The sequence below is a fragment of the Aphis gossypii genome, chromosome 2 (assembly GCF_020184175.1).
Source record: "Aphis gossypii isolate Hap1 chromosome 2, ASM2018417v2, whole genome shotgun sequence".
In the NCBI taxonomy this organism is placed as follows: Eukaryota; Metazoa; Arthropoda; class Insecta; order Hemiptera; family Aphididae; genus Aphis; species Aphis gossypii.
In genome coordinates, this window is record NC_065531.1 from 57,701,356 (window position 1) to 57,725,259 (window position 23,904).

General features: G+C 24.2%; 1 protein-coding gene across 1 annotated transcript in view; it reads right to left on the reverse strand.

Moving 5' to 3' along the window:
* Window positions 1–23,904, reverse strand: part of LOC114125075 (zwei Ig domain protein zig-8-like) — a 242,055-nt gene that overhangs the window by 41,263 nt on the left and 176,888 nt on the right. The window contains exon 3 of the mRNA XM_027988562.2: window positions 5,037–5,247. Within this exon, the coding sequence (XP_027844363.2) occupies window positions 5,037–5,247 (211 nt within the window). The remainder of the gene's footprint in view (window positions 1–5,036; window positions 5,248–23,904) is intronic.

A 23,904-nucleotide genomic window follows, 5' to 3' on the forward strand; every position in this document is an offset into this window, starting at 1 on the left:
TAAGTAGTTTAAGAGACCTATTATTGTCTAATGATGACATCTCTTCAGCATAGTGGTGACTGAAATAAAATATCGTTAATATTATAATTTACAATATACAAACAATCTACAATCAGAATTGTTTTGCTCACGTATACATTGAATATTAAATTAAAATTTAACGTATTGATTATTACAGTAACCGCAGAATGAATTCCTAGATGTATTTTTTTAAATTTTAAATCTTAATATTACATAATAATTATTTATAACTAAGGTAATATTATATTGAAAAATAAAATAAACTACCAACTAGGAAACAAATCAAGTTTTAAATTAAATTTCATTGTTAAAATTAATAAATTGCATTTTAAAATATAAGTTTAATCATTTTTAAGGATTGTTGTAGGTAGGTATATGATTGCATTGTTTTGTAATTTTGAATACTTTTAATTACAAATAAGTTCTAAAGTTTAATAATAAACGTTAGAATTGTCAAAGATTTAACAGTGTGATGATAGTATTTTTCAATAATCGATATTTGCACTTTAAATTCTTATAAATTGTATGAATAATACGATATAGTTGAAAAGACAACCTGAACTCTACGAAAAATTTCTATAGTGTTGTGTTTTGTAATCGAAGACTTTTAAGAACAAAATTTCAAACTTTAACGTAGTTGGTGCGTTTGTTTTGTAGGCACGCTTTTCCCTCACCGAATGTCACGGACAAAACCAAATTGCCCGTCAACTGCCGCCTCAAAAGGGTAAAATGAAAAAAAAAAGAACACTTGAACAAATTAAATAGTTCAAACTTCCGCACGTGCGTGCTTTCGTCTTAATTTAACTTCGACAGTGACGATTTGTTCAACATTTTGTCGCACTGACTTTTTAAAACTTTTCTTTAATTTATTTTGAAGATAGAAGGAAACGTTTAGATGGAAAAATAGCTATTTCCATCGTCTTGTCATTCACGTTTTATTCGGTGTATCATTTCGATAAATAGTAGAAAATGCTTTGAGTAATCGAATACTAGTAAAGAAAAACTAAAAATAACAAACTTTGAAAAACTCAACAAAAACTTCGGTTTACGTGCTTAGACTAATAAACATGAAAAAACTTTCGTTTTGGTCTAGAAAAATAAGAAATGAGTACCTATTTTGACGAAAAAGTATTTGAATAAAAAAAGAAAAGATTATTTATGTTTAAGTGAAACAATATTGGTAATAACTAATTGTACATTGAATATTATATAATATTTTAAATGAACAAATTATAGTGGCCTAAGTGTAAAACTTCTATAATTTTAATTTCTATAAAATAGATAGAACTATAATTATATGTAAAACTGTAGCTTGGAAAGATGGAAGCAAGTTAATATGTATGCAAATTATTTATTATAATAGACACGTAATTTTTTTTTAATATTATGCAATTTCTTATACGTCGATTATTTACATTTTTATACTTATAAAATTTATAATGATGACGAATGTAGAATTCCGATATTATTTACAATATTTTCATATATTGATAATAAAAATTAGATTTTTGTAATGAACTCATCTAGTGAAACGTAACATGATATTATATTTATTATATTTTTGAATTCCAAATTACTTTTTCATAGGTATTTGATTCGATTATTGGATCCAATAGACGTATTTTAAAATATTAAATCATACGGTAACAAACATATTATGTTATTAATTTAATAAATTTATCTAATATTACTAGATAGCTTAAAAAACTAAAGCAACATATATATTTGATATGAGTACTAATATAAGTAGTTACTAGTTAAATGCAATAAGTTAAAAAAATGAAATAAAACATAATATTATATAGTATTTATAAATATATTTATACTTTAAATTTATTATCATATTTTGATATTTTAAAATTATAAAAAATTAAATTTATTCTAACATTAATGTAAATTTAATTTCAAAAAATAATTATTACAGGCACTAATATTATACCATTTGTACTTACAATACATTTTTCATTTGGATACATTTTACAAGATGACCTTGCAAATGTATCCTTTCTCAACTAATTTTTTCTTTAATTACGCAGCTATTCAAAATCTTATTTTTCAAACTTTTAATTATTAAACTTTTTATACTTATTAAAAGAGTATCTTATTATGATACATATTTAAATTTTGTCAAATAAAATCTACCCATTTCTACTGTAAATTATTTACTAGTATATTTAATTTTTTTTTCTGAAAATATTGACGTATTAAAATCAAAATAATTTAAATTAATAGTTTTAAAATTATCTATTTGATTTTGATTACTAAAAACAATAGATTAATGATAATGGCTTTGGAAGATAATATGGAAGCCAAAGTAATTTTAAAATTGATGTTGTTTATATTGATCTCATTTATAATTTTATGATTTGTAAAAATGTTCAAAAAGATATTATTAATTTATAGTAAAAAATGTAGATTTTTATATGAAAATAGAAGTTTGTGTCACCATTAAACACTCTTTAAGTACAAACAAATCTCAATAATTTAATTTTTTAAGGCATAAAATATTTAAGTATTCCTAAAATTTGAAATTAAATAAATACATTTTTGTGGATCAGCATGTTTGGTGAATCATTTTATGTATAACTGATTTATGTATAACTCATTGATGAATGTTATTTATTTATTTTAGTAAACTGCACAATCAATAACCAAATGTTAAATTATAGTTCGATTACTTATTTTAAATTTATGCATAATAACATACACGTGTATTTTATTTGTGCTTTAGAAAAAGATCCTTATCTTAAAAGATTTTATATAAAGTGAGAAGTGTATATTTGGTTTTACAATGATAATTTTAATGTAATATAGTCATTCAAAAATATTTAAAATATTATATATTTTTTATAATTATTTACCTTTTATAATAAGTATATTTATAATTATTAGAATCAAATGAATATTTTACTAATACGAGTAACTGACTATATTCAGTTGTACTGAAATAAGTTTTGTACATTTCTATTAACGTATAACACAAAAAAGAAAATTGAAATAACAAAATTGTGTTTTTTAAGTACAGCATTTAATAACAACTTTTAGTAATTGAACACTGTTTAAACATAATTATTAGTTTATTGTTTTTAAGTTAAATCTACAAGTAAATATTGTACTAAATGTATGAAATTGTACGTAATATAACTTAAATTTATTTATAAACAAGAACATTATTTTAATGTATATATAATAATATATATAATATAAAAATTAGTATAACTGTGATAATGCATAAAATAATTTATTTATAATTAATAGATCTAAGTTGCATTTAAAAATGATATTTTGATAAAATTTTCAAATTTCTTTGTGACAGATTTAAGTTACTTCTGGAAGTTTTTAAAAACATGACTGAGTCACTTTTTCCAATAACAATTAAAATAATATAATACTATATTTTTCTGTGTACTTAAACAGACTCAAGACTGTTATTTGTATAAATTAGATTTATACGTACATTCTGAACTCTAATAATCATCTTTGAATATTATAATTTAAACAATTTTTAAAAGGAAACGTACTGTCATCAATAATTATTTATTTGAGACTTAAAACTGTATCACCTTTTATAATTAATGAATACATTTGAATAGCTTAAATTACGAGTATCTTTGTTACAATGTCGCTTTTTGTTGTAAAAAATTAATGTTCTGCTATATGGACTAAATTGTTTGGATCTCGGTGATATCTAGAGATAAGGTATCGAAAAGGTTTGGGCACCAAGTAATAAAACCTAAATGGTTCACAATTATTTATATCGACAAACAATTATTGTGGATACAATTCAGACCAATAGCCGATAAACCGTAGACACAATTTGAACCTACAGACGATAAATCGCGGAAACAATTTGATTATTGCGCGGTACATATATATATATATATATATATATATTGTTTTAGACCTAATTCGAATGCAAGAAAAACACAATTGTGTCGTTTAAAAATTGTATTATATTTTTGTACAATGATTCAAAGTATAAACATTAAAAAATGTATTATGTATCATTCAGATCTTTTTTAAAGATTTATACAATAAAGTACAGAAAATAATAGTTTCACATTTAATGTTTTATTAATCATAATATAAAAATTGAACTAATATATTAAACGTATACATTTATACAACATGGCACGTATACCTTGCATGCAAGTATAAATATGTAAATACAAATAATATATAAAAACTTAACTAAATAAATTTATCGATTATTAAAGAAAATTGAATTCAGTAAAATTAATTAGTTATTTTCAGTACATAGTAAAACTAAAATAATTCAAAGTACAGTGTAACGTAAGAATTAAATCTTTGCCATATTTATTGTTGATTATTATTATGGTTTTATTTTATAAACCCATTGCATTAATTTATATGTTATATAGATGTTTAATTTAAAAATAAATTGAATGTTTTTAATATTATATAGTATATAGGTACTGGACTTTAATGATTTTTTTGGATTTCCTTGTTTTGGATTGAAAACAAAACCATTGATGTTATTGGTTTAATATGTAATTTTTTTTTTGTGAAATACTTTTTAGTGTATTTAAAGTTCTTCAAAGTTTTATAAGATATAACATTCAATTTGAAATCTATTGTATATTGCACATCAAATATCAAAGTTACACAGTTGTTATTGTTTTTATTTTTGAAAAAAAACTCTCAAAACAATTTCTACTCAGAATCATTTTTTCAGATTGCAACAATAATCGATTTCAAATTTAATAAAATGATAGCACAATACACATCAGTAAACACTTATAAAACCAACCATGTAAACTACCTAAAAAACAATAATAACAAAATATTATTTACAATCTGAAAAAGACCGATTTCTAGATTATTGTGACTTAAAAAATAAAAATAAAAACTTCAGTATTTAGCATCTGCAGACTCTTACAGTTAAGTGTGTTTGACGATCAGTATTAACGATTATAGACGAAGAGAAATGAGAATCGTAACATTATTTTACACTAAAAAAACGAATACTAATATTAAAAGTATGATTGACTCACCTACGACCGTTAAAACCATCGCATGCCCAATTGGAGGCGTTGTGCCTACTTGACATTCGTAGTACCCACTATCTCTAATTTGAGGATACCGTATTTGTAGTGTCCAGTCTTCGTTCTGAGGTGAATGTATTGCTTGGAATCTTTGGTCACTTGTATACGTGTAACGACCCACGGTTAGCAAGTGTATACCTCGATGTCGAACCCATGATACCTGAAACAAATATTAATTAATTTTTTTACTTAATACGTTTAATTAACAGGACAATATTATAATATTACATAAACTAGTAGTAACATTTTATTAGAGTATAACTATATTATGAGTTGGCGTATAGGAGAAAGTCGGACATAAGTGTATCTCAACAAGTATAAGTAGTCTCGTAAAATAATTCCAGTCAATGATCAAGGTACTTATAATGCTAATTATAAACATTTAAAAATATATATGATCGGTAAATAAATATATATGGTGTATAACAGCATATATTATATTATATCAATTCAGATTTTTTGATATTATTATATATGTAATAAGTTGAACAATGCAGTTAACTCAAAATAAGCGCTTCAGAAATTTTTAGAATCAATGTTTATTTTAAAGTGGAACATTGAAAGACGATATTTAATTATACTTTATAAGCTTCTATTTATAAATGTAATTCAATTTGTTCGGTTCAAATTATGCAAACAATAATAAAAAGAAATAATGGGACTAGGTATTAAATATTGAAGCTTGAAAAAACTGTATGCACATTATGTTTTAAATGAAATTATGAATATACAATTTTTGTAAAATGTATCATTAAAAAATAAAATATATCAATGGAGGTGTCGTTATTTTTATGCAAATTACATAAATAACGATTTATCTGATACGTACGATATTTTAATATTCTCTTCAATATTAAAATAATACCTTTAACGTTATTGAAATGTTTTACTAAACCTACAAAACTACGGGACATTGGAAATAGTATTTTATTTTTAGAAAAATAAAAATGAATAAAAAAATTATAAGATTTTGTTTTTTAATGAAACTAATAGTTTTTATTATACATGATTGTAAAATCAAAATATCTGAACACTATAATTCAAAATATTGACTATTTTCAATGATTAATTCTTAAGGCAAGATATGTAAGTATTTTTATTTCTTGTGTATAAGTATGGTTAAAAAATTCTCATTATGAATTTATTTAAGTTCTTATATTTTGCTGAAGTTCAGACGACGTAAAAGCGTGTGTCATGTATCTGTTTTAGTATACAGATCATAAGTTATAATTAAATGTTATGAAAATATATTTTGTTAAATTAAATTAAATAAATAACAATTGTTTAATCTTTATCAATATAAAAAGTAACACGAGTATACATAAGTTTATGTTTCCTACAATATTACCAATTCTTAATTTCATTAGTTTCATTTTACAGTGTTATACTAGACAATCGCAAGTCCTTATACCGACGAGATTTTCTTTTAGAAAATAATAAAATCGAAGAAAAGCATCATTACGACGTATATAAGAAATTTAATTTACAGTTATGTACGAGGAATTGAAACATATAATTTCTTTATTTAAAAACTTCGTATTTTCTTTTCAAATTTGAATAGGATTCTTGGCAATCTACACATATAATTTTGTAAAATATTTTTTTAACCTCTATAAAATGAAATAATTCAAAGATAATTTGCAAATCAAGACGAAAAAAATAAATAAATTAACTATACAAAAACAATCAAAACCACTCAAAACGTTTGTTTGTTTTTTATGTCACCTATCTTTATCATTTAAGTACGTCATCTTAGATTTTTAATGGACGTATTTGATAAAATCACTTATATGCTAATCATAAACATGGCGGTTTAAAAAATATTATATCATACAAAACGCGACAACATAATATTATTATTATTTAATATGAGTACATTGTACACACTTATACAGTTTACATTAATTTATATTATACACAATAAATTATTCAAGCTATGTGTAAAAAAGTTATTTCAAACAATGGTGGGTGGCTGACAAAAGTACAAAAGTGCGCGCGCAGCTTTCGTAAAGCCGCGGCGGCTGAAAAACGATATATCCAAACCGACTGCTGGAGGCGGTGTCGGGAAAGAGACCCTGACCCAACGACAACGACAGCAACGCACTGTTAATTATATTATTAACAATTTTATGCTATTATTACGATTTCGTTATCCCATCATAGACGCTCGCGGTGGTGGAGGTTCGTTGTCGGATCCTTGTGTGATAATAACAATAATTGAACGACTTCACTCTCTCATGATGTAGCCTAGAATTGCAGATTCCGCACTTGACCGTTAATCGTACATCATTGTTTTATAGTCCCGGGAAACAAGAGAGTAAAAATTTAATATACTTAACTATAAATTATAATATTATGGAAAATGATAAGTCTGTATTATATACTAGATCCACTACGATGGGTTATTTTATGATTGTCTGTATATTATTATATACGTCTTATGTATTACTAAGTATGTTATTAAGGGTAGAATACGATTTTGGACGTGGTGTTGGCATAATAACCGTAAAAAATCAATGTCATCCAGTTTCATGTATTTTTTTCTGTACACAAAAATATATAAATATATCAATATTGTAGCTAATGATTTTAGATAACATCCGAAAGAGTAAGAATTGTGTCTTTGAAAATAATACGTGGTAAAAAATCAATTAGGTAATATGATGGTATATTACTGTCTTATCGCTGTTTTATGTGTGGCGACGTAGAATATAGTATATAATATATAATATTGTAAAGTTTCGTTCGCTTATTTTTATAGTAAGACACTCTTCACCGGTAAGTACGACGCAGTAGAGTTTCTGATCAACATCCCGAGTGCTTGCTTTTACCCGGAGTTTGGAAAAACGCCATAAAAATTCAATTGTTATTTTTTTTTTTTTTACTTTTGTAATTTCGTAATTGCCGCATTAAATCCTCTCGGGGGTTGATTGGTGCAAAAAAAAAGAAAGAAAAAGAAAAAAATAATAAAATAACCGACCAACTCTCGAGGCACGTGCTGCGCGCGATATTATACGCCACCACTATGATATATGTATATAATACTCGCGTGTAAGAACTGTGTGGTTAACAGTAGTTCGTATTATGTGTGTATGTACAGTGTATGTATACACTGCGAGTGTATACATCAACATTCAATACGCGTGGGCGAAAATCCTATTTTGAAAATGTCATTGGGTGGTGGCATTAAAATCGAATGCGATAAATGCCGAAGCCTTGTGTATATTATATAATATTATTACGACAACTATTATACGAGCAAAAACCATTGCTGTCGTTGTCGTCGTAACACATTACGGCGGCGGCGGGGTTGCGGACTCAGCAGCCCTGCTGCCATCTTCCCTCTCGCCACTGCGCGAGAGAGCGACGGTATTTATTGGCAACGGGTTTTATGGCATTTGTAAGTCTTCGGGAGGGATGAAAGAATGACGACGACGAGACACTAAATCTCCCTCGTACGATACTGTGTGCGTAAACTTGTATCGGGCGCGCGCGCGTGTGTGTGTGTGCGTGAGCGCGTCTGAGCGCACGTCATGTGTGTGCAAGGTGTCGCGGTCGGGTCGCTAGATAAAACGGTCAACGGTTTTTTGGCAACTCACCACCGGAACCGGAGCCAACTTCCGGCGGAATCGGTGTGCGTAATGCGAGAACATCGAGAGACGTTGCTGCAACCGCCGAAATCAAACGATCATTATATTATATCCCGCGACACCGTCAGCCGCACGGAGTAATAGATTTTAGACGGTTTTATAATATTATTATATGACCTTCGGTGTCTTGACGCATATACGTAAATAATAATAATAATGTACCTTGAAAAACATTGTTTTAACCCCCGTAGATTTTTCACGTAATTTCGCTTCGACTAATCGCGATTGGCCGCCCGCCAGCGATTATAGTCGTGGTTAAACTGTACGCTGTTATTTACCAGTCCTTTGCTTGTATTTCTTATCATACTACTCCGATACGTATTATTATTATTATTATTATTATTATTACAATCATTATTTAATTTTATATGACATATTATTATTGTGTTAGTTCCGTTTACATTGATCGATACTAAACGACTAATAAGTGTCATCCGATATTATATTGTTTCCGTCAACGATTGTTATGTATATCTTTTGTTATTAATGTACGCATTTAAAATGACAAGCAATCATTTTATTTTCAACAAAATTAAATTATAGTATAATATGTCTAAAAAGAAAATCGAAATGTCATTTTTTATATTTTATTCATTAGTACCTATCATAAGCCATATTGTTTCTGTTAAAATTCATAATATTTCCCTCTTGATTTTGAAAGATTTAAACGACGTTTTTTTACAAATATTTTCTTAGTCATTAATTTTTTCTTTTATTAAGAAATCTTTTGTATAGTGAAATAATATTTTTAAAAGAAGGTGGTCAGATATCTAATATTTAAAAATAAAATATATCGTCTCTCATATAATTTATGAATGTAAGTTTTTATTTATATTTTTATTCGTATCTTTTGAATTAAAAATATATATTTTCTGGCTCATACTTAAAAAATTGTAATTTTGCTCCTGGTAATTCTGAAATATTCATGCATCACCACATATTTCTCTTATTTAATTGGATAGGAAAATTTTAATTTAAAAAAAAATATATTATAAAAAGAAGAAACCACGCAACTCATAAATCTATGTAGTGAATCCCATCTATGCATTCAAATTATCTAGGTCGAATGATGTAATTAAAAATATACATATTGACAAATATTAGTCGTATTAGTCTAATATCATATACAGCGCCAAAAATTACATACTGTCCGATGTCATTTTAAACAAATAGTTAATACATAATAAATAAGCCACTTTCTCACAACTTAAAATGTTTTGAAGGGAGCTTGGATCGTAACAGAATACGTAAAACAAAAAAAAAAAATCAGGATGCATATTCATCCGGTTTATTCTATTTACAACTACTTTTAAACTATCTACACAAGTCTTAGAGCAGTTTGTAAGTTAGAAATCGGAATCCACCAATATTGCAAAACGACGCTACCACTACCATTGACGACCAATCCATTGATATAATATTATATTCTTGAACAATTTGTTCTTTATTGTTATTACTTATCCATTTAGTTCTAATTTCTATTATATATTATTATATGACCATCTATTTGTAATTATAATATTAAAATGTATAATTTATACGATATATACACATTGTGACACGTCTTTGTTTCGTAATAAATAAATTTAATTTAATTAATAGATAGTTTATTATAATATTTTGTGTTGTATGTTGTTACTTAATAATTTAAATTCAATATAAAGTGTTTATTTGAAATATTGTATAACTCATATTATAACACTTTTCTATCTTCTAAAGTTTCTATTTTTTGTAAATTATTAGTGTAAAATCAAAAATGGATTATTCAGTATAAAATAAATTTTAATGAAACTCGTGTGATTATAATTTGTAAAAGCACTGTAGGTATAAGTATATGATATACCATGAATATTTTTAATGGTGTAGATGCACTGTTTTTCTAAGCAGGATGATCCGAAAAATTTTTAATTATTATTTTTTGTAATTAAATTTTCTGTTAGTTTGTATTTTAGAATTTTAATGAAGAACCTACCTATAATTAATCGAAATAATGATTAATTTTTTAATAATATAGAATAAGGAATAATATTCTTTATTTTTGAAATACAAAAATCGATTATTTATTTGTACCAAGGTATTAGTATTTTTAAAGTTTACATTTTATAGAAAATAATATAGATAAGGAATATTCTTATATCTAATATTGAGAAAGTATTATATTTTATTTAGTAAATCGATTAGAAAATATTCAAAATATAAGTTCTAACTTAATCTTCCATATGACGTTATATTTTAGCTTATATAGATATGTTATTAATTTATCGTTATTTAATATTTCCATTAAATATTTATAGCATTTATACTTTTTAATAAAAGTTTTACAAAACTAAAAAACAACATCGCAAAATTAGTGCTCTTCTAAATATAATATCTCTATGGATGTTTTTTTCTGTGATATATTATTGGTTTTATATATACAATTACGTTTATATTATTGTTTATTTGTTATATTGATTCATTATGTTAAAATTTAAATTTATAATTCAAGGATTGTAAGTAAAAAATATTGTAAACAACTAAAATAACATGGGTACATTATATTATATGTTTACATGATAGTTATCAAAGTACATAATAAAGTTTTATATACCCTAAAAAGGAGTATACTAAACAATGTATTAAAGTTATCAATACAAAAATTATTGTTACAAGTTATTCTTAAAAATATATTTAAAAATTATGAATTGTTTTCAAGAATTCATTGAAAGCAAAATAGTAGACAGTAGTTATTAAATTACATTTGCCCATTAAAAATATTTTTATATAGGTACATGTAAATAATATTGTTGTTTGTTGACGAAGTCAACATAGTATACACATTATATATAAATATTTTTTAAATCAAACTTATATATAATCATAATCTTAAAAATAATATACACGTACTTATTTATAAAACAATCATCAGGCAATAATATGGTCATAATTTACAAACGTTGTGAACATTCATTAAATACAAGCCGTTCTTTCCATTGCTTAGAAAGTACCTACTAAAATACCCCATACCATATTATAATGAATAATACACATAAATAATAAAACATTTATTTTAATATGTTAAATGGACAAATACATGATTTAATAACTTAACATAAATAGGTTATTTCGTTTAACCAATAACATGACGCGGTTAGAAATAGTAATAAGTACTAGAGATCATGACGTATAAGCACTATAGCGGGCCGTCTACGATTATATCAATCCTTACTACCGAGAGAAAACGGCACAACGTAGTCAACTCTTAGTATCTTGTCCGATTACGATGATAGGTAAGACGGGGAATGTAGTAAAAAGTAAATGGTAAAGGCCGGTTTTTGAATTTTATTTTTAACCGTCGAACCAACATCATTGCGTCTGACGTATAAAACCAAAAAACCCACTGTCCAACGATTTTTGTTCTTAAAAACCACCACCAAAAAAAAAAAAAAAAACGGTACACCTATCTATCTTACTATAAATATTAAAACGTTAACTGTCAACTGACGTACAAGCTGTTCTTGTAAAATAAATCTTAATCTTACCACATGCTAAAATAATTTATTTCGTGTCACATAATATATCTAAGTCACTTCATCACTGCATCCTAAATAATTGCACTGAGACCAGACAAAGGCCAGATCACCAATTACACTGTTACCGCGTCAAATCATCAATGATAATATTATTAATAGTACATTTAATATTTATATTTATATGATTTACCTATACCATGTAAATTATAATTTGTAATGCATACTGATTAGAATTTAAAATAGTTAAATACTTTTGATATTTATAGATATTAATGAAAAAATATTTTATTTGTACCTAGATTATAATAAATACCTTAAACTATCATTACACAAGATTTATGTACCTTTCAAGTATCTATATACTATACGTAGGTAAAGGTATAGTATAGTATGCCTAGGTACTATAACATTGGTATACAATATTATTAGGTATTTGAGTAATTATAATTTTTTCTTGTTTTATTTAACAAATGATTTTTATAATGTTGATTTTTTAGTAAATTTCGTTTAAAATAAATGGTTATTTAAATTCATAACATAAGGTTATTAAAACCAAAAATCATATTTAATTTTACCTAGTATACTAGAATATACTATGCGATTGCCAATTGACACTAAACTCATTAGTTTCAAAACATATTTTATTAATAAAAGGTAATAAAAGTATGTCTGATTTATGCAATTATAGATTTTATTTACTTAGTAAATATTCCCTTTATTTAGAAGAACCTAATTTAAGGTTTACTAGCTTGTACGCAAGTTTAACTAGATTGCTTTTATTATTATTATTATTATTATTATTATTATTACTGTTATAATCATAAAAGCTTTCTTCTCAGTATAATCTTTAAAATATGCGCAGACGGGTTTCAAAGGAAATTAAATGTGTATTGTTCATTATATTTTATATAAAAAAAAACTTAGGATTAAATCGATTTGTCAATAAAATAGGTAGGCTAGTAAAGTAGCTAAGTGTATATATAATATGAATTTGATCAATTTATTGAGGTATAAATAAATATTAATTTTATAGCATTCGTTATTGATGTAATTTTACTAATAATTATAATCTAATTTAATATAAACATATCTCATTATCACATAAAAATATAAGTACATTTATACTCTTTCTTGTTTTTCAGTGATATATACTTATTATGGCAACCAAAATGAAAAAGAATTATTATAAGTATTCTAGGACATACAAAAAGATATACATGAGGCATTAGTTATAAGTATTTCAGATAAAATATTTAAGGAGGTTATCAAAATCAAAGGGATGGACACTTGGAAAAGCCAAGGTAAAGCTTTCTATTTATATAATGTACCTATTACAAATTAATAACAATTTAAGATAAGTTTACAATTATTTAAGTGTTTGTGTGACTTTCTAACTAATATTAATTATATATAAATAATATTATAAAATATAAACTTAATATAACATTAGGTATTAATTATAAAGAAATAAGTGTTTGGCTTATATTTCTCATTTTACATGAATATTGTCAATTTCAAAGATTCAAAATACATAAAATTTATTATAACGTTTTCATTGAAATGATTCAAAAGTTGAGTTTGAGTATTTTAAGTATAAACTATTTAAAGCATAAATTATATTTAAGATGTTTTTAACAAAATCATATATTTTATGATGTTAAATATTCAATTTACATTTTTGAAATATTTCATTTAAAAAACGTATTTAGATTAAAAAGAAAACATTTAAAATATTTGATATAAAAACAATAGGAATAAGTATAATTTAAAAATGTAAAATATAAAGGTATTTACAATTATTTCAATGTTGATATGAAAAACGTTACGCGATTATAATACGAGAACATTGACTTTAAAACGAGTAATATTATTTTGTATGTAAAAGTATTATATAAATGAAAACTTAACACTTTAGAATTTACCTATCAAATAACGGGACTTTTGTATTTTTTTTTTTTTTATATTATTTAAAATTGTCTACGTTCGACATGAAGACCAAATATTAAATTAATTTTATAATTAAAATAAAGTTTAATCATGATAAATAAATTAAAAATATTAACTAATCAAATTGTTTTAAATTCTGTTGAAAATTTTCATATTATTCCATTATTTGCTCTGTTACTTAAAAATAAAAATATAAAAAAATATATTATCTCAAGTGTAGAGTTAAACTTATTTCGTTTTTCATATTTCATTCAGAATAATTATTATTTGTGTAACCATTTGGTAGTTATAGAGTAAGAAATTGTACAGAATTATTATATATTTTTGTTAAATATTTATTATGTATTTATGTATGCATAATGATAGAATATAATATATTATACACTTTACATTGAATTCCATTCATTTATATGAATTATGTTTTATACGAGTATGATTGTTTATTTGCAGGTTTGCATATTATTAATAGATTTAATTATAATAATACATATTATAGTAAAATATATTTTTCGTTTATTAATAATAATAATTATTATTATTTATTATATTTAATAAATACTAAAATTAATGCATACAACTAGAAATTTTCGTGGGTTTACTTTCTTACGTATTTGTAAATTACTTAACTTAATTAAATTGCAATATGAGATATTTGTTGTAAGTTACCTGTAGTAAATATTAATTATAATAAAAATTAACTCATTACCTGTTTTAACTAATTATATAATTCAAAAGCTTGTAATATATTAATTTATTTAATCATCAATACTTTTACACAAATTCATTCATACCAGTCAATTTAGGTTTTTATATTAGCATAGAATTCAGAAAATTATGACATTGCATGTATATAATTATGGGTTTTGGAATAAATTATCATCAGGATAAATACTAAAGCTAATTGTTAGTACGAAGTAGGTAGAAAACTGTTCGTTTTATAATTTATTATTTTATGCTGATTACATTTTTGTAGGACAGTGACAAATATGAGTTGCAAAACTTTTTTTTCATCGTATATATATATATATTATTGTAATCGATCGAAATTCAAATAAATGTTATGTATATCGATTTAAAATTGACATAAAAACCATTTTTTAGAATTTACTGAAAAGTTTTGTTAAAAATTGAAAAATATTCAACAAATAAAACCAATAACGTTATTAAAACGTATAACACATAAGTATTGACAGAATAATATTTTCATTGTTTAGAAAAAATAGTTTTACAATTTAAATTTCTATACATTATATAGATTTTCAGTTTTTTTTTATTCTTTTTTAATTTACTTTATTAATAATTTATTGTGAAACTAAATTATAGCAAGTAGTAAATGAAGTTTAGAGACTTGAAAAGCAATGAAGTCCAGTGAAACTCTTTTTTTTCTATGTATATTAGTTATAGCAATAGCTTAAAAAATAAATACCATAGAATTTTTATATTTCATTTTTTACTTTATTTTAAAAATGATTTAATGTCTGATGTATGAACTTGTACTATACTTTACATCTACATAAGATAAAAAAAAAATGAAATACCGGAAGCATTTTAGTTGCAAAGCGAAATGAACACTTTAATATCATGCTGGTTCTACTTATGATACAACGGTTTGACACAAAAGATTTTGACAAATTGTTACTACTTTGTAGAAGCTAAGTATTGTAAATTAAATAATGTAGAGTACATGGTATTTTTACTACCTTTTTTTAAAAAACTGTTACAACAGAACGATTTTATTGTGAAAAAAAATTAAAAGTTTTCATTTTACATAGAGTTGGTGGATAGGTATCTGAATTCTTGGACACGGTTTTTGCGGAACGTAATTGTATGTGCATACATTATAATAATAATGCCGACGAAAAAATAACCTACTGCGTTTTTTGAACTACGTTTAATGTGCACACATTTAACACTCGAGTTTTAGGATTATTTCATTTAGGGAGTCGAATGTATTAACAGAACGCATAAGTGTGTGGCTCTGGTGGAGAAAAAAAGTACCGCCAACAGACGACGTGATGACGAGGATACGAGCATTCTTCTGCAGTATTATAAGAGTGGCGTTTCGCTTTTAAATTTTAATATTCTCGGGTACGCGTGGTATGGTGGAGGGCCGAAATCGCTAAAAAACACACACAAACACATATGTGTGTATATATTTTCGTACACGCGTGTGTAAGTGTGCATGCGATGGTCCCACCCCGAAATTACGAGCCTCGTGGGAAATGAGCCGTGATCGGAGTGGTGCTCGTACACGGACGAATATTCATCGTCGCTCTCCTTTCGCGGGTCATGGATCCCAAATGCGTTGTTGGGATTGTTCTATCAAAGGAGGCGGCGCGGGTATCGGAGACGGTGGGTTAAACGGGATCAGGGGGGGGGGGAGTACGGTGCAAAATCAGACGTATATCAGCCTTTGATCTACGATTCTAAGCACAGATTTATCACATCGCCCCGTGTCTCGAGAGTCCGCAGTCAAACATTCACTATCCGCCGCATGGACCATTGAGTGTTTACGCAAGATTTTCCCACGTGCAAACAGTTATCGTTATGAGGTTATACTATAGTATATTACTATTTGAGATGGTCAGGGATCCATAGATTTTCTGACTTTGATAAATATTCTACTCTCAGTGTGTGTGTGTGCATAAGGACGTTTCCTGCGTGTACCCAAAACTATAATTGCACGACCGTGACGTCTGTAAACACGATAGATGTGCACCTGAAATGCCTTTTTTTCATCAACACGCAACCGTGTTCGGTCACACGTTCACAAATATAAAACTAATTTCCTTTTTTTTCTTCTATATCCACTACGTTCTTATTTTTCTCTTTCTCTTATCTTTATTTTTCGTATATCTATATTTTAATCGCGTCCACTCCGTGTATTGCGTCGACTCGGGATGCACAAACGATGTAACGGTGTTTCCTGTATGAGAAAATAATACGGTTCGCCTATGCCGTGTTGATCTCCTTCCACAATTTATATCGGCCACTCGAATGTATTTTCGAAATAAATCCTATTTGAAAGATCGCAGAGATAATTTTGTTTGAACACCCATTATTATCCCTAATAAATTATTAACTTGTATACATTTCTTACGATCTCGTGAGACATAAACTTCCCACAAAATAAAACAAAAGTATTTCGTATAAAAATGTACAAATTGTACTGTCCGTAAACTTTTAATGTACGTTAAAGCTTATATTTTATGTAACTGGTAATTTTTGATTCTAAATTAAGCGGTTCTTACTCAAGATAAAAAGTAAGAAAACCATCATTTAATATTTCATGACTCACAAATAACAATTATAATTATTTGTATTATTTTAAAAAGAAATTTAGAAACTTGACAAATTAACAAAAGAGTATAATGACTATTATTCAAATTTTAAATTATAAATACATTTTAAGTTGTTCAATTTTTAAATATATATAATATTATTATAAACATTTTTTTATACATATACAATATAATACTATATAGCATACAATACTTATGTCAGTACTTCTTCTCTGTATTATATTAAATATTTTTAAAATAGATGAGATTCGAAATATAAAATAAAGGCTATTTAAACTTGTAATAATTTGACTTACAACTATGTAAATATTATGTCCATATTAAAAAAATAAGAATTTTTATACAGTCAATTTTTTGCCCTAATAGGTACTTAAATATATGTATTTAAAAATATAAATAACATTTAGTACGATTCCAAAGATTGTTCAGAAAGTATCGATGTATTATTTTGTTTTATAATAATTATATACATAATTTATATGGAAAATAAAAATAATATGAGAAATATTAATATCAACATGACTTCATGAATCTAATTGATTGAATTTTAATTCCAAAACAAATCTAAACACAATTATATTGTGTTAATTATAAAATATGATGAATATATGCAATGAAAACTTTTGTGAATGAAATTATTATAGCAATAAAAATGCATTCCTTTTTTCTCGCTCATTGATTACTTTAACACTAAAAATTAAATAAATCTCATTCTATGTAAAAAAAATTATATTCGTTAGAAAAAAAGCTATCAATCAAAATTGTGTGCACACCCTCACTAGACATATAACCATTTTGCCCCAATTTAAATGACACTACAAGCACTTTAAAATATTGGGATAAATGAGTAATGAGTAAAATAAACGTGGTACTTTAAAGGAATATTATTGATATTTTGGAATTGAATCGTATTTGTCTGTCTGTAATGGGTTGTAGGCTACAATGAACATAATAAATAACTCCGTTGAATAATGCTTTTTTAACTGTATTTCAAAAGAAATAACGTTTTTTATCTACCACACATACATTTTTCTTTTTATTGAACTTTATACCAAATTGTTCAAACAAGTAAAAAAATAACTATAAATATTGATGCAAATAATACGTTTGGTCTTTAAATTATTTTGAAAAAATATTTTTGATGAATACATTATAGACAAGTCTTAAAATTTCCATTAGTAAATAATGATTAATGATTAATTTTAGAATTATTAAGTACGTATCACTATAATACTACTAATGAATATCTAGTAAAAAAAAAGAATTATATCATTATTAAAATTCACTAATAAATGATATTAATGTTAATTAAAAGAAAAAAAAAATGACCACAACAAAATAAAGTAATATAAGCTTTTTTGGAGTGAAATAATATTATTATAACGAAGATCAAATTATAATATAATATAATTTGATACATTTTTATGTATAAATGGTCATATTTCATGATAAACTTATGTTTCTGTTGGTGAAAACGATGTTTTTTTGTTTATAGCATTTTTTTTCGAAGTATCGTTGTGTAGACACGCATAATAATTCTTGACCCAGTTTTGGAACTTGGCCACAACAATTCTTGAAGACTAAATTGTTAATATATATGGAAAATATCCTATAAATTCTAAATACTGAATACTTAACAATATTAAACCTTCACATATTATGAAAATATGCTTAATACTCATCAATATTTATCTTACTAAGAATGCACAAAGTTGTACGAACTAATAATAAAATGTATCTTATTTTTTTTTTTGATTTTTAATAAAATTAAATAAACCTAATTGATAATATAATTGGGATTAATAAAAAAACATGATAGTAGAAGCCACTTTAATAACACTATTGAGTTATGGTTACTATAAACTTAGGTTAAAGAAGTTACACTATTCAAAAAAATGATTTTAGAGTTTTTACCGACCATAGTATTGAGTTAATTTCTAGGTCTGAGTTTAATGTTTAATATATAAAACAGAACTTAAGTAATTTTAAATAAATATTCATTTTTTGTTTAATTTTTTTGTACTGGTCCCAAATTTAAATACATAAAAATTGGTTTTTGAAGAGATTTATACTATAAGTTTGTTACTTTGAGATACATGGCTTATAATTTTTATTTAAAATTTTTTAGACAAATGTTTAATTTTAGACTTAAAGTGTATACTATTTTTATTTTTTGGAAACAAAATACTCTTTACATAATTTTAAAAAAAATAATTAAAAAATTAATTATGTAGCAAAATAATAATAATAATAACAAAAATCATTGAAAACTATAAAAAAAGGTTTTTTGTATTTTTTTTTTTCAATACATAATTTGAATGTTTGAATAATATATTATGTGATTATTTTTATGCAATAATGTTTAGCATTACTTTTTGTTAAGTTAATATGAATAAAATATTGAATAATTATTTTTTATTAGTAGTTAAAGAAAATCTTAAATGTTTGAGCTTAACTTTTTTTTATCATATTATGATATGTGAAATAAAAGTCACTTTACTTGCTATGGTTTACATAATTTATGTATGAAAGTATGTTTAAAAGCATGACTTTATTAAAATAATTGAATTAATTCTCTAAACTTTATTATGCGATTTCCATTATAGTAGCTATAATAATTTATTCATATCAGGATTGTACCTATGTAAGAAGTTTAATATACTTATTGTAAAAGAATATGGAAGGAATTTATTTGAAATTTCTTGAACCATTTTATTCACATAACAATACGCAATAATATGGTAAATACTAAATTTATTCTAATGGTCTATATTCGAATTTTAATAAAATTTTAAATTATCAGTGAATTTAAAAAAATATAGCTATGTATATATAATATATATATATAAATTAGATAAAACTTTTAAATGGTCTACTATTTTATCTTACTATTGTGAAATTAAAATATAATTTAATTTTGCCATAGTAATAATAATAATAATAATAATAATAATAATAATAATACAATTATAATGTATATTGACACCGGATGCAGAAAACTCTTCTTGTTTCGTTTACTATTGTTTGATTTAATATTAACTTAGAAAACAATGATCAATTATCAAATTTCAAAAATAAATCACAGTTGAACTAAGTAAATTGAAACTTTTTTAACGCTCTTAAAATTTGAAAAAATATTCTTATAAATTAATTATAATAAAAATACCAATACATATTATATCTTGTATTTATACAATGACTAAAATTGAAAGGAAATTATCAGAAGCAAAATTTGAGAAATTTGAATTGAGGTGTTACTAATTTTTATTAAGATATGAAATTTAAAAGTTGTGATATAGTTGTCAGTTAAAAATATGTAGGTATTAATGACATGTGTAGAATAAAACTAATCATGCTAAATCTTTTTATACTTTTAACATTTATTTATAATTTTTTTTCAAAATAATGAATTCAATCTACCGTAATAACCTATAATATAATATTAAATTATTTGTAATAGTATACATTATAAATATATCATAATTCATAACATATCATTTGAACTGCAGGTTAACATTCTATCGTCACATTTTTTTTTTAAATTTAAAAGAGCTTTTGGCTACATTAAAAATATAAAACATTAATAAAGTACCAAAAATTTTAGAATTCAATAGTGTGTTTATCTGACACTTTTGGATCACTTTTTATTATTTCAAAATTCAAATGATGTTTACACTGAAAAAAAAGAATATTAAATGATATCTGAACACAAATGTCATTCTATAATGTAATAACATTTCTCGTTTAGGTCTGAATTTAAGATTACTTTAAAACAAATGAATATGCACAGGTAATTTATTTGTGTACTGACAAAATATGCCAAACATATCATACATTTTTTGTTATGAATTTTAAGTTTAAGCATTTGAATGACTCAATTTATTTTACTGAGTGATTTTTTTCATTGTAATGTACTCATTATTTCAAAAAGTATTAACGTTAAAAACACATATATATTTATTTTTTATTAAACATAATGACTTCAACAAAATTTTATGTTAAACAATATATTGCAAAAACAATTATATTATTATCACTTTATAATAAAATCTAATTTATTTAAAACAAGTAGTTAATTAACTATATATTTTTTAAGTTATGACAAGTTGAGTACTGAATTAGTATTAAGCGAAGTATTCCACTATGTCACCCCCCCCCCTCAGCTCATTTACGCACCAAGTACTATATAGGTAGATAGTCTATAAAATTCACTTTAAATGTTTTAATATTACCTATGATGGTAAATTATAAGCAAAAAAAATAAAAAAAATAAAAACAAGCTGGATAATCTGTCAATAGTTTTATCCATTTTTAAATCAATATAATAATAGTGGGTAATATAAGTGATGCAAAGTATAATAGGTCAATTATACGTAATGTGTATGAAAAATTTGGAAAGTTAAATGGTGATTTCAAAATGTTAGTAATTTATATTAATCTACTAATAATATTATATAATATTATATTTTTTGAATATAGTCCAAGTATAAAATACTAATATCCATAGTATCGATAGTATTTGTTAATACTAAATCTGATGTAACATCCTTCTCATAATTTTATAAAAACCACTTTTAGAGACTACCTATTATTCTAAATATAAAAATGTTAATAATCTTAAAATAGCTCATTCATATTTTAAGATATTATCTATTTATAACATGAACCTATTTAAACTATATTATGGCAAGTTGGTATTGATTGAAAAGCTGATAAAAATAATGAAAAATGTATAAATACATGTTATAAATATTATAATACATATAATATAATAATTGAAATAGCATCGGACAAATTAAATCAATCTACCATAACATTAATGTAGTGATGTAGTGAAATAAATTACTTTAATAGCAATATCAAAAAATATATCATGGAATATACTTTATAGTAAGGCTAACAAATTTTCTTTACTAGGAATCGTTTTTCGTATACAATGATAAATCATTGAATTAAATTTTAACACGTTAAATACAATGACGCACTAGCTACCTTTTGTTCATTAATACAATATCAACTTGTCCACCTTATAAAAATTTAAGCTGTGTATATTTTATGATTAAATTGGAATCATGAATAATAATAATAATAATTGGTTACTAGGATGATATTTCTAAAATTGAGCACTCTATTATAAAAATATTGTATTAACATAATAAATTGGCACTATGAGGGGTTGAAGGTAAATTATTAAAAATTATATTATATTATTTTAACTTTTTAGTTTTGAACAATGGAACAAACAAAATTATAACGTTCTCGCTCCTATTTCATTTTGGTATTAACGTCATGGTATTTTTTTTTTTTTTTTTACAAGAAACAGAACAAGGTATATTACGTTATAAACTACTGTTAAATATCAATTATTTTTGTAATATTTGAAATATGTAATTTGTATTCAGATATTCACAATATTCTTTCAACTATTGTACCATAACAGTTACCTATATATATAGAGTGATAAAGATACTTAATGTACATAATGAAAATTCAAGCAATAAAGAAATATATAAGATGAGCTTTGATTTTGGAGTTGAATAAAACGTGTTACAACGTAATTATCCATATTATAAACTATACAGATATAAGTGAATCGTTTATATTTATATTTTTTTTTCTATAAAATAATTAGGTATGTAATAAAAGTTTGGTATCGAATTGTATAATAATAATTAGAAATTTCAATAAAGCATCAACAAGAAATAAAAATATAAAAATTAGAACCTTTTAATTAATTTCTATAGTAAAATAAATTACTGGTTGTCGATTATTCATATAAATAATTTTATAATATAATTATTAAATATGATTTAAAATTATTTATGATATATATATATGTATGTAAACAATTGTACAAGTAAATGTCAATTTTAAATAAATTCAGAGAAAAGTTATATAAAATGTGGTTTTCTGCCATATTGATGAATATTATTATTGTATGTGACTATATTACAATGGAGTAAAATCACATTTAATACATAATAAGTTACTACGGTAAAACTGATGTGAATAAAACAGATATTATAATTCAAGTTTTAAGAAATTAAAATAAAATAAAAATTTTTTGAAAAATGATTTTTTATAAAAATAATTTTATAAATAACAAAAAACGATGTATTAGTAGATATACATAATATAAGTATTATTCATATACATTTTAAAATTATCAAATATCAAAAATAAATTTTAATTTTATGATTTAAGAGGTAATTATAATTTATTTAGTTTTTAGTTTATTTCATTTCTTAGTATTACTAATACTTATTAAAAGTATATATTTAATGTTGTGAAGTGATTGATATCACCTATTTTCATTTCTATCTATAGTGATAGAATTTATTAGTTGATATTATACTTAGTTTTTTATTCCTGCTCACCAATTATTTATTTTGTCTTGCTAATATAT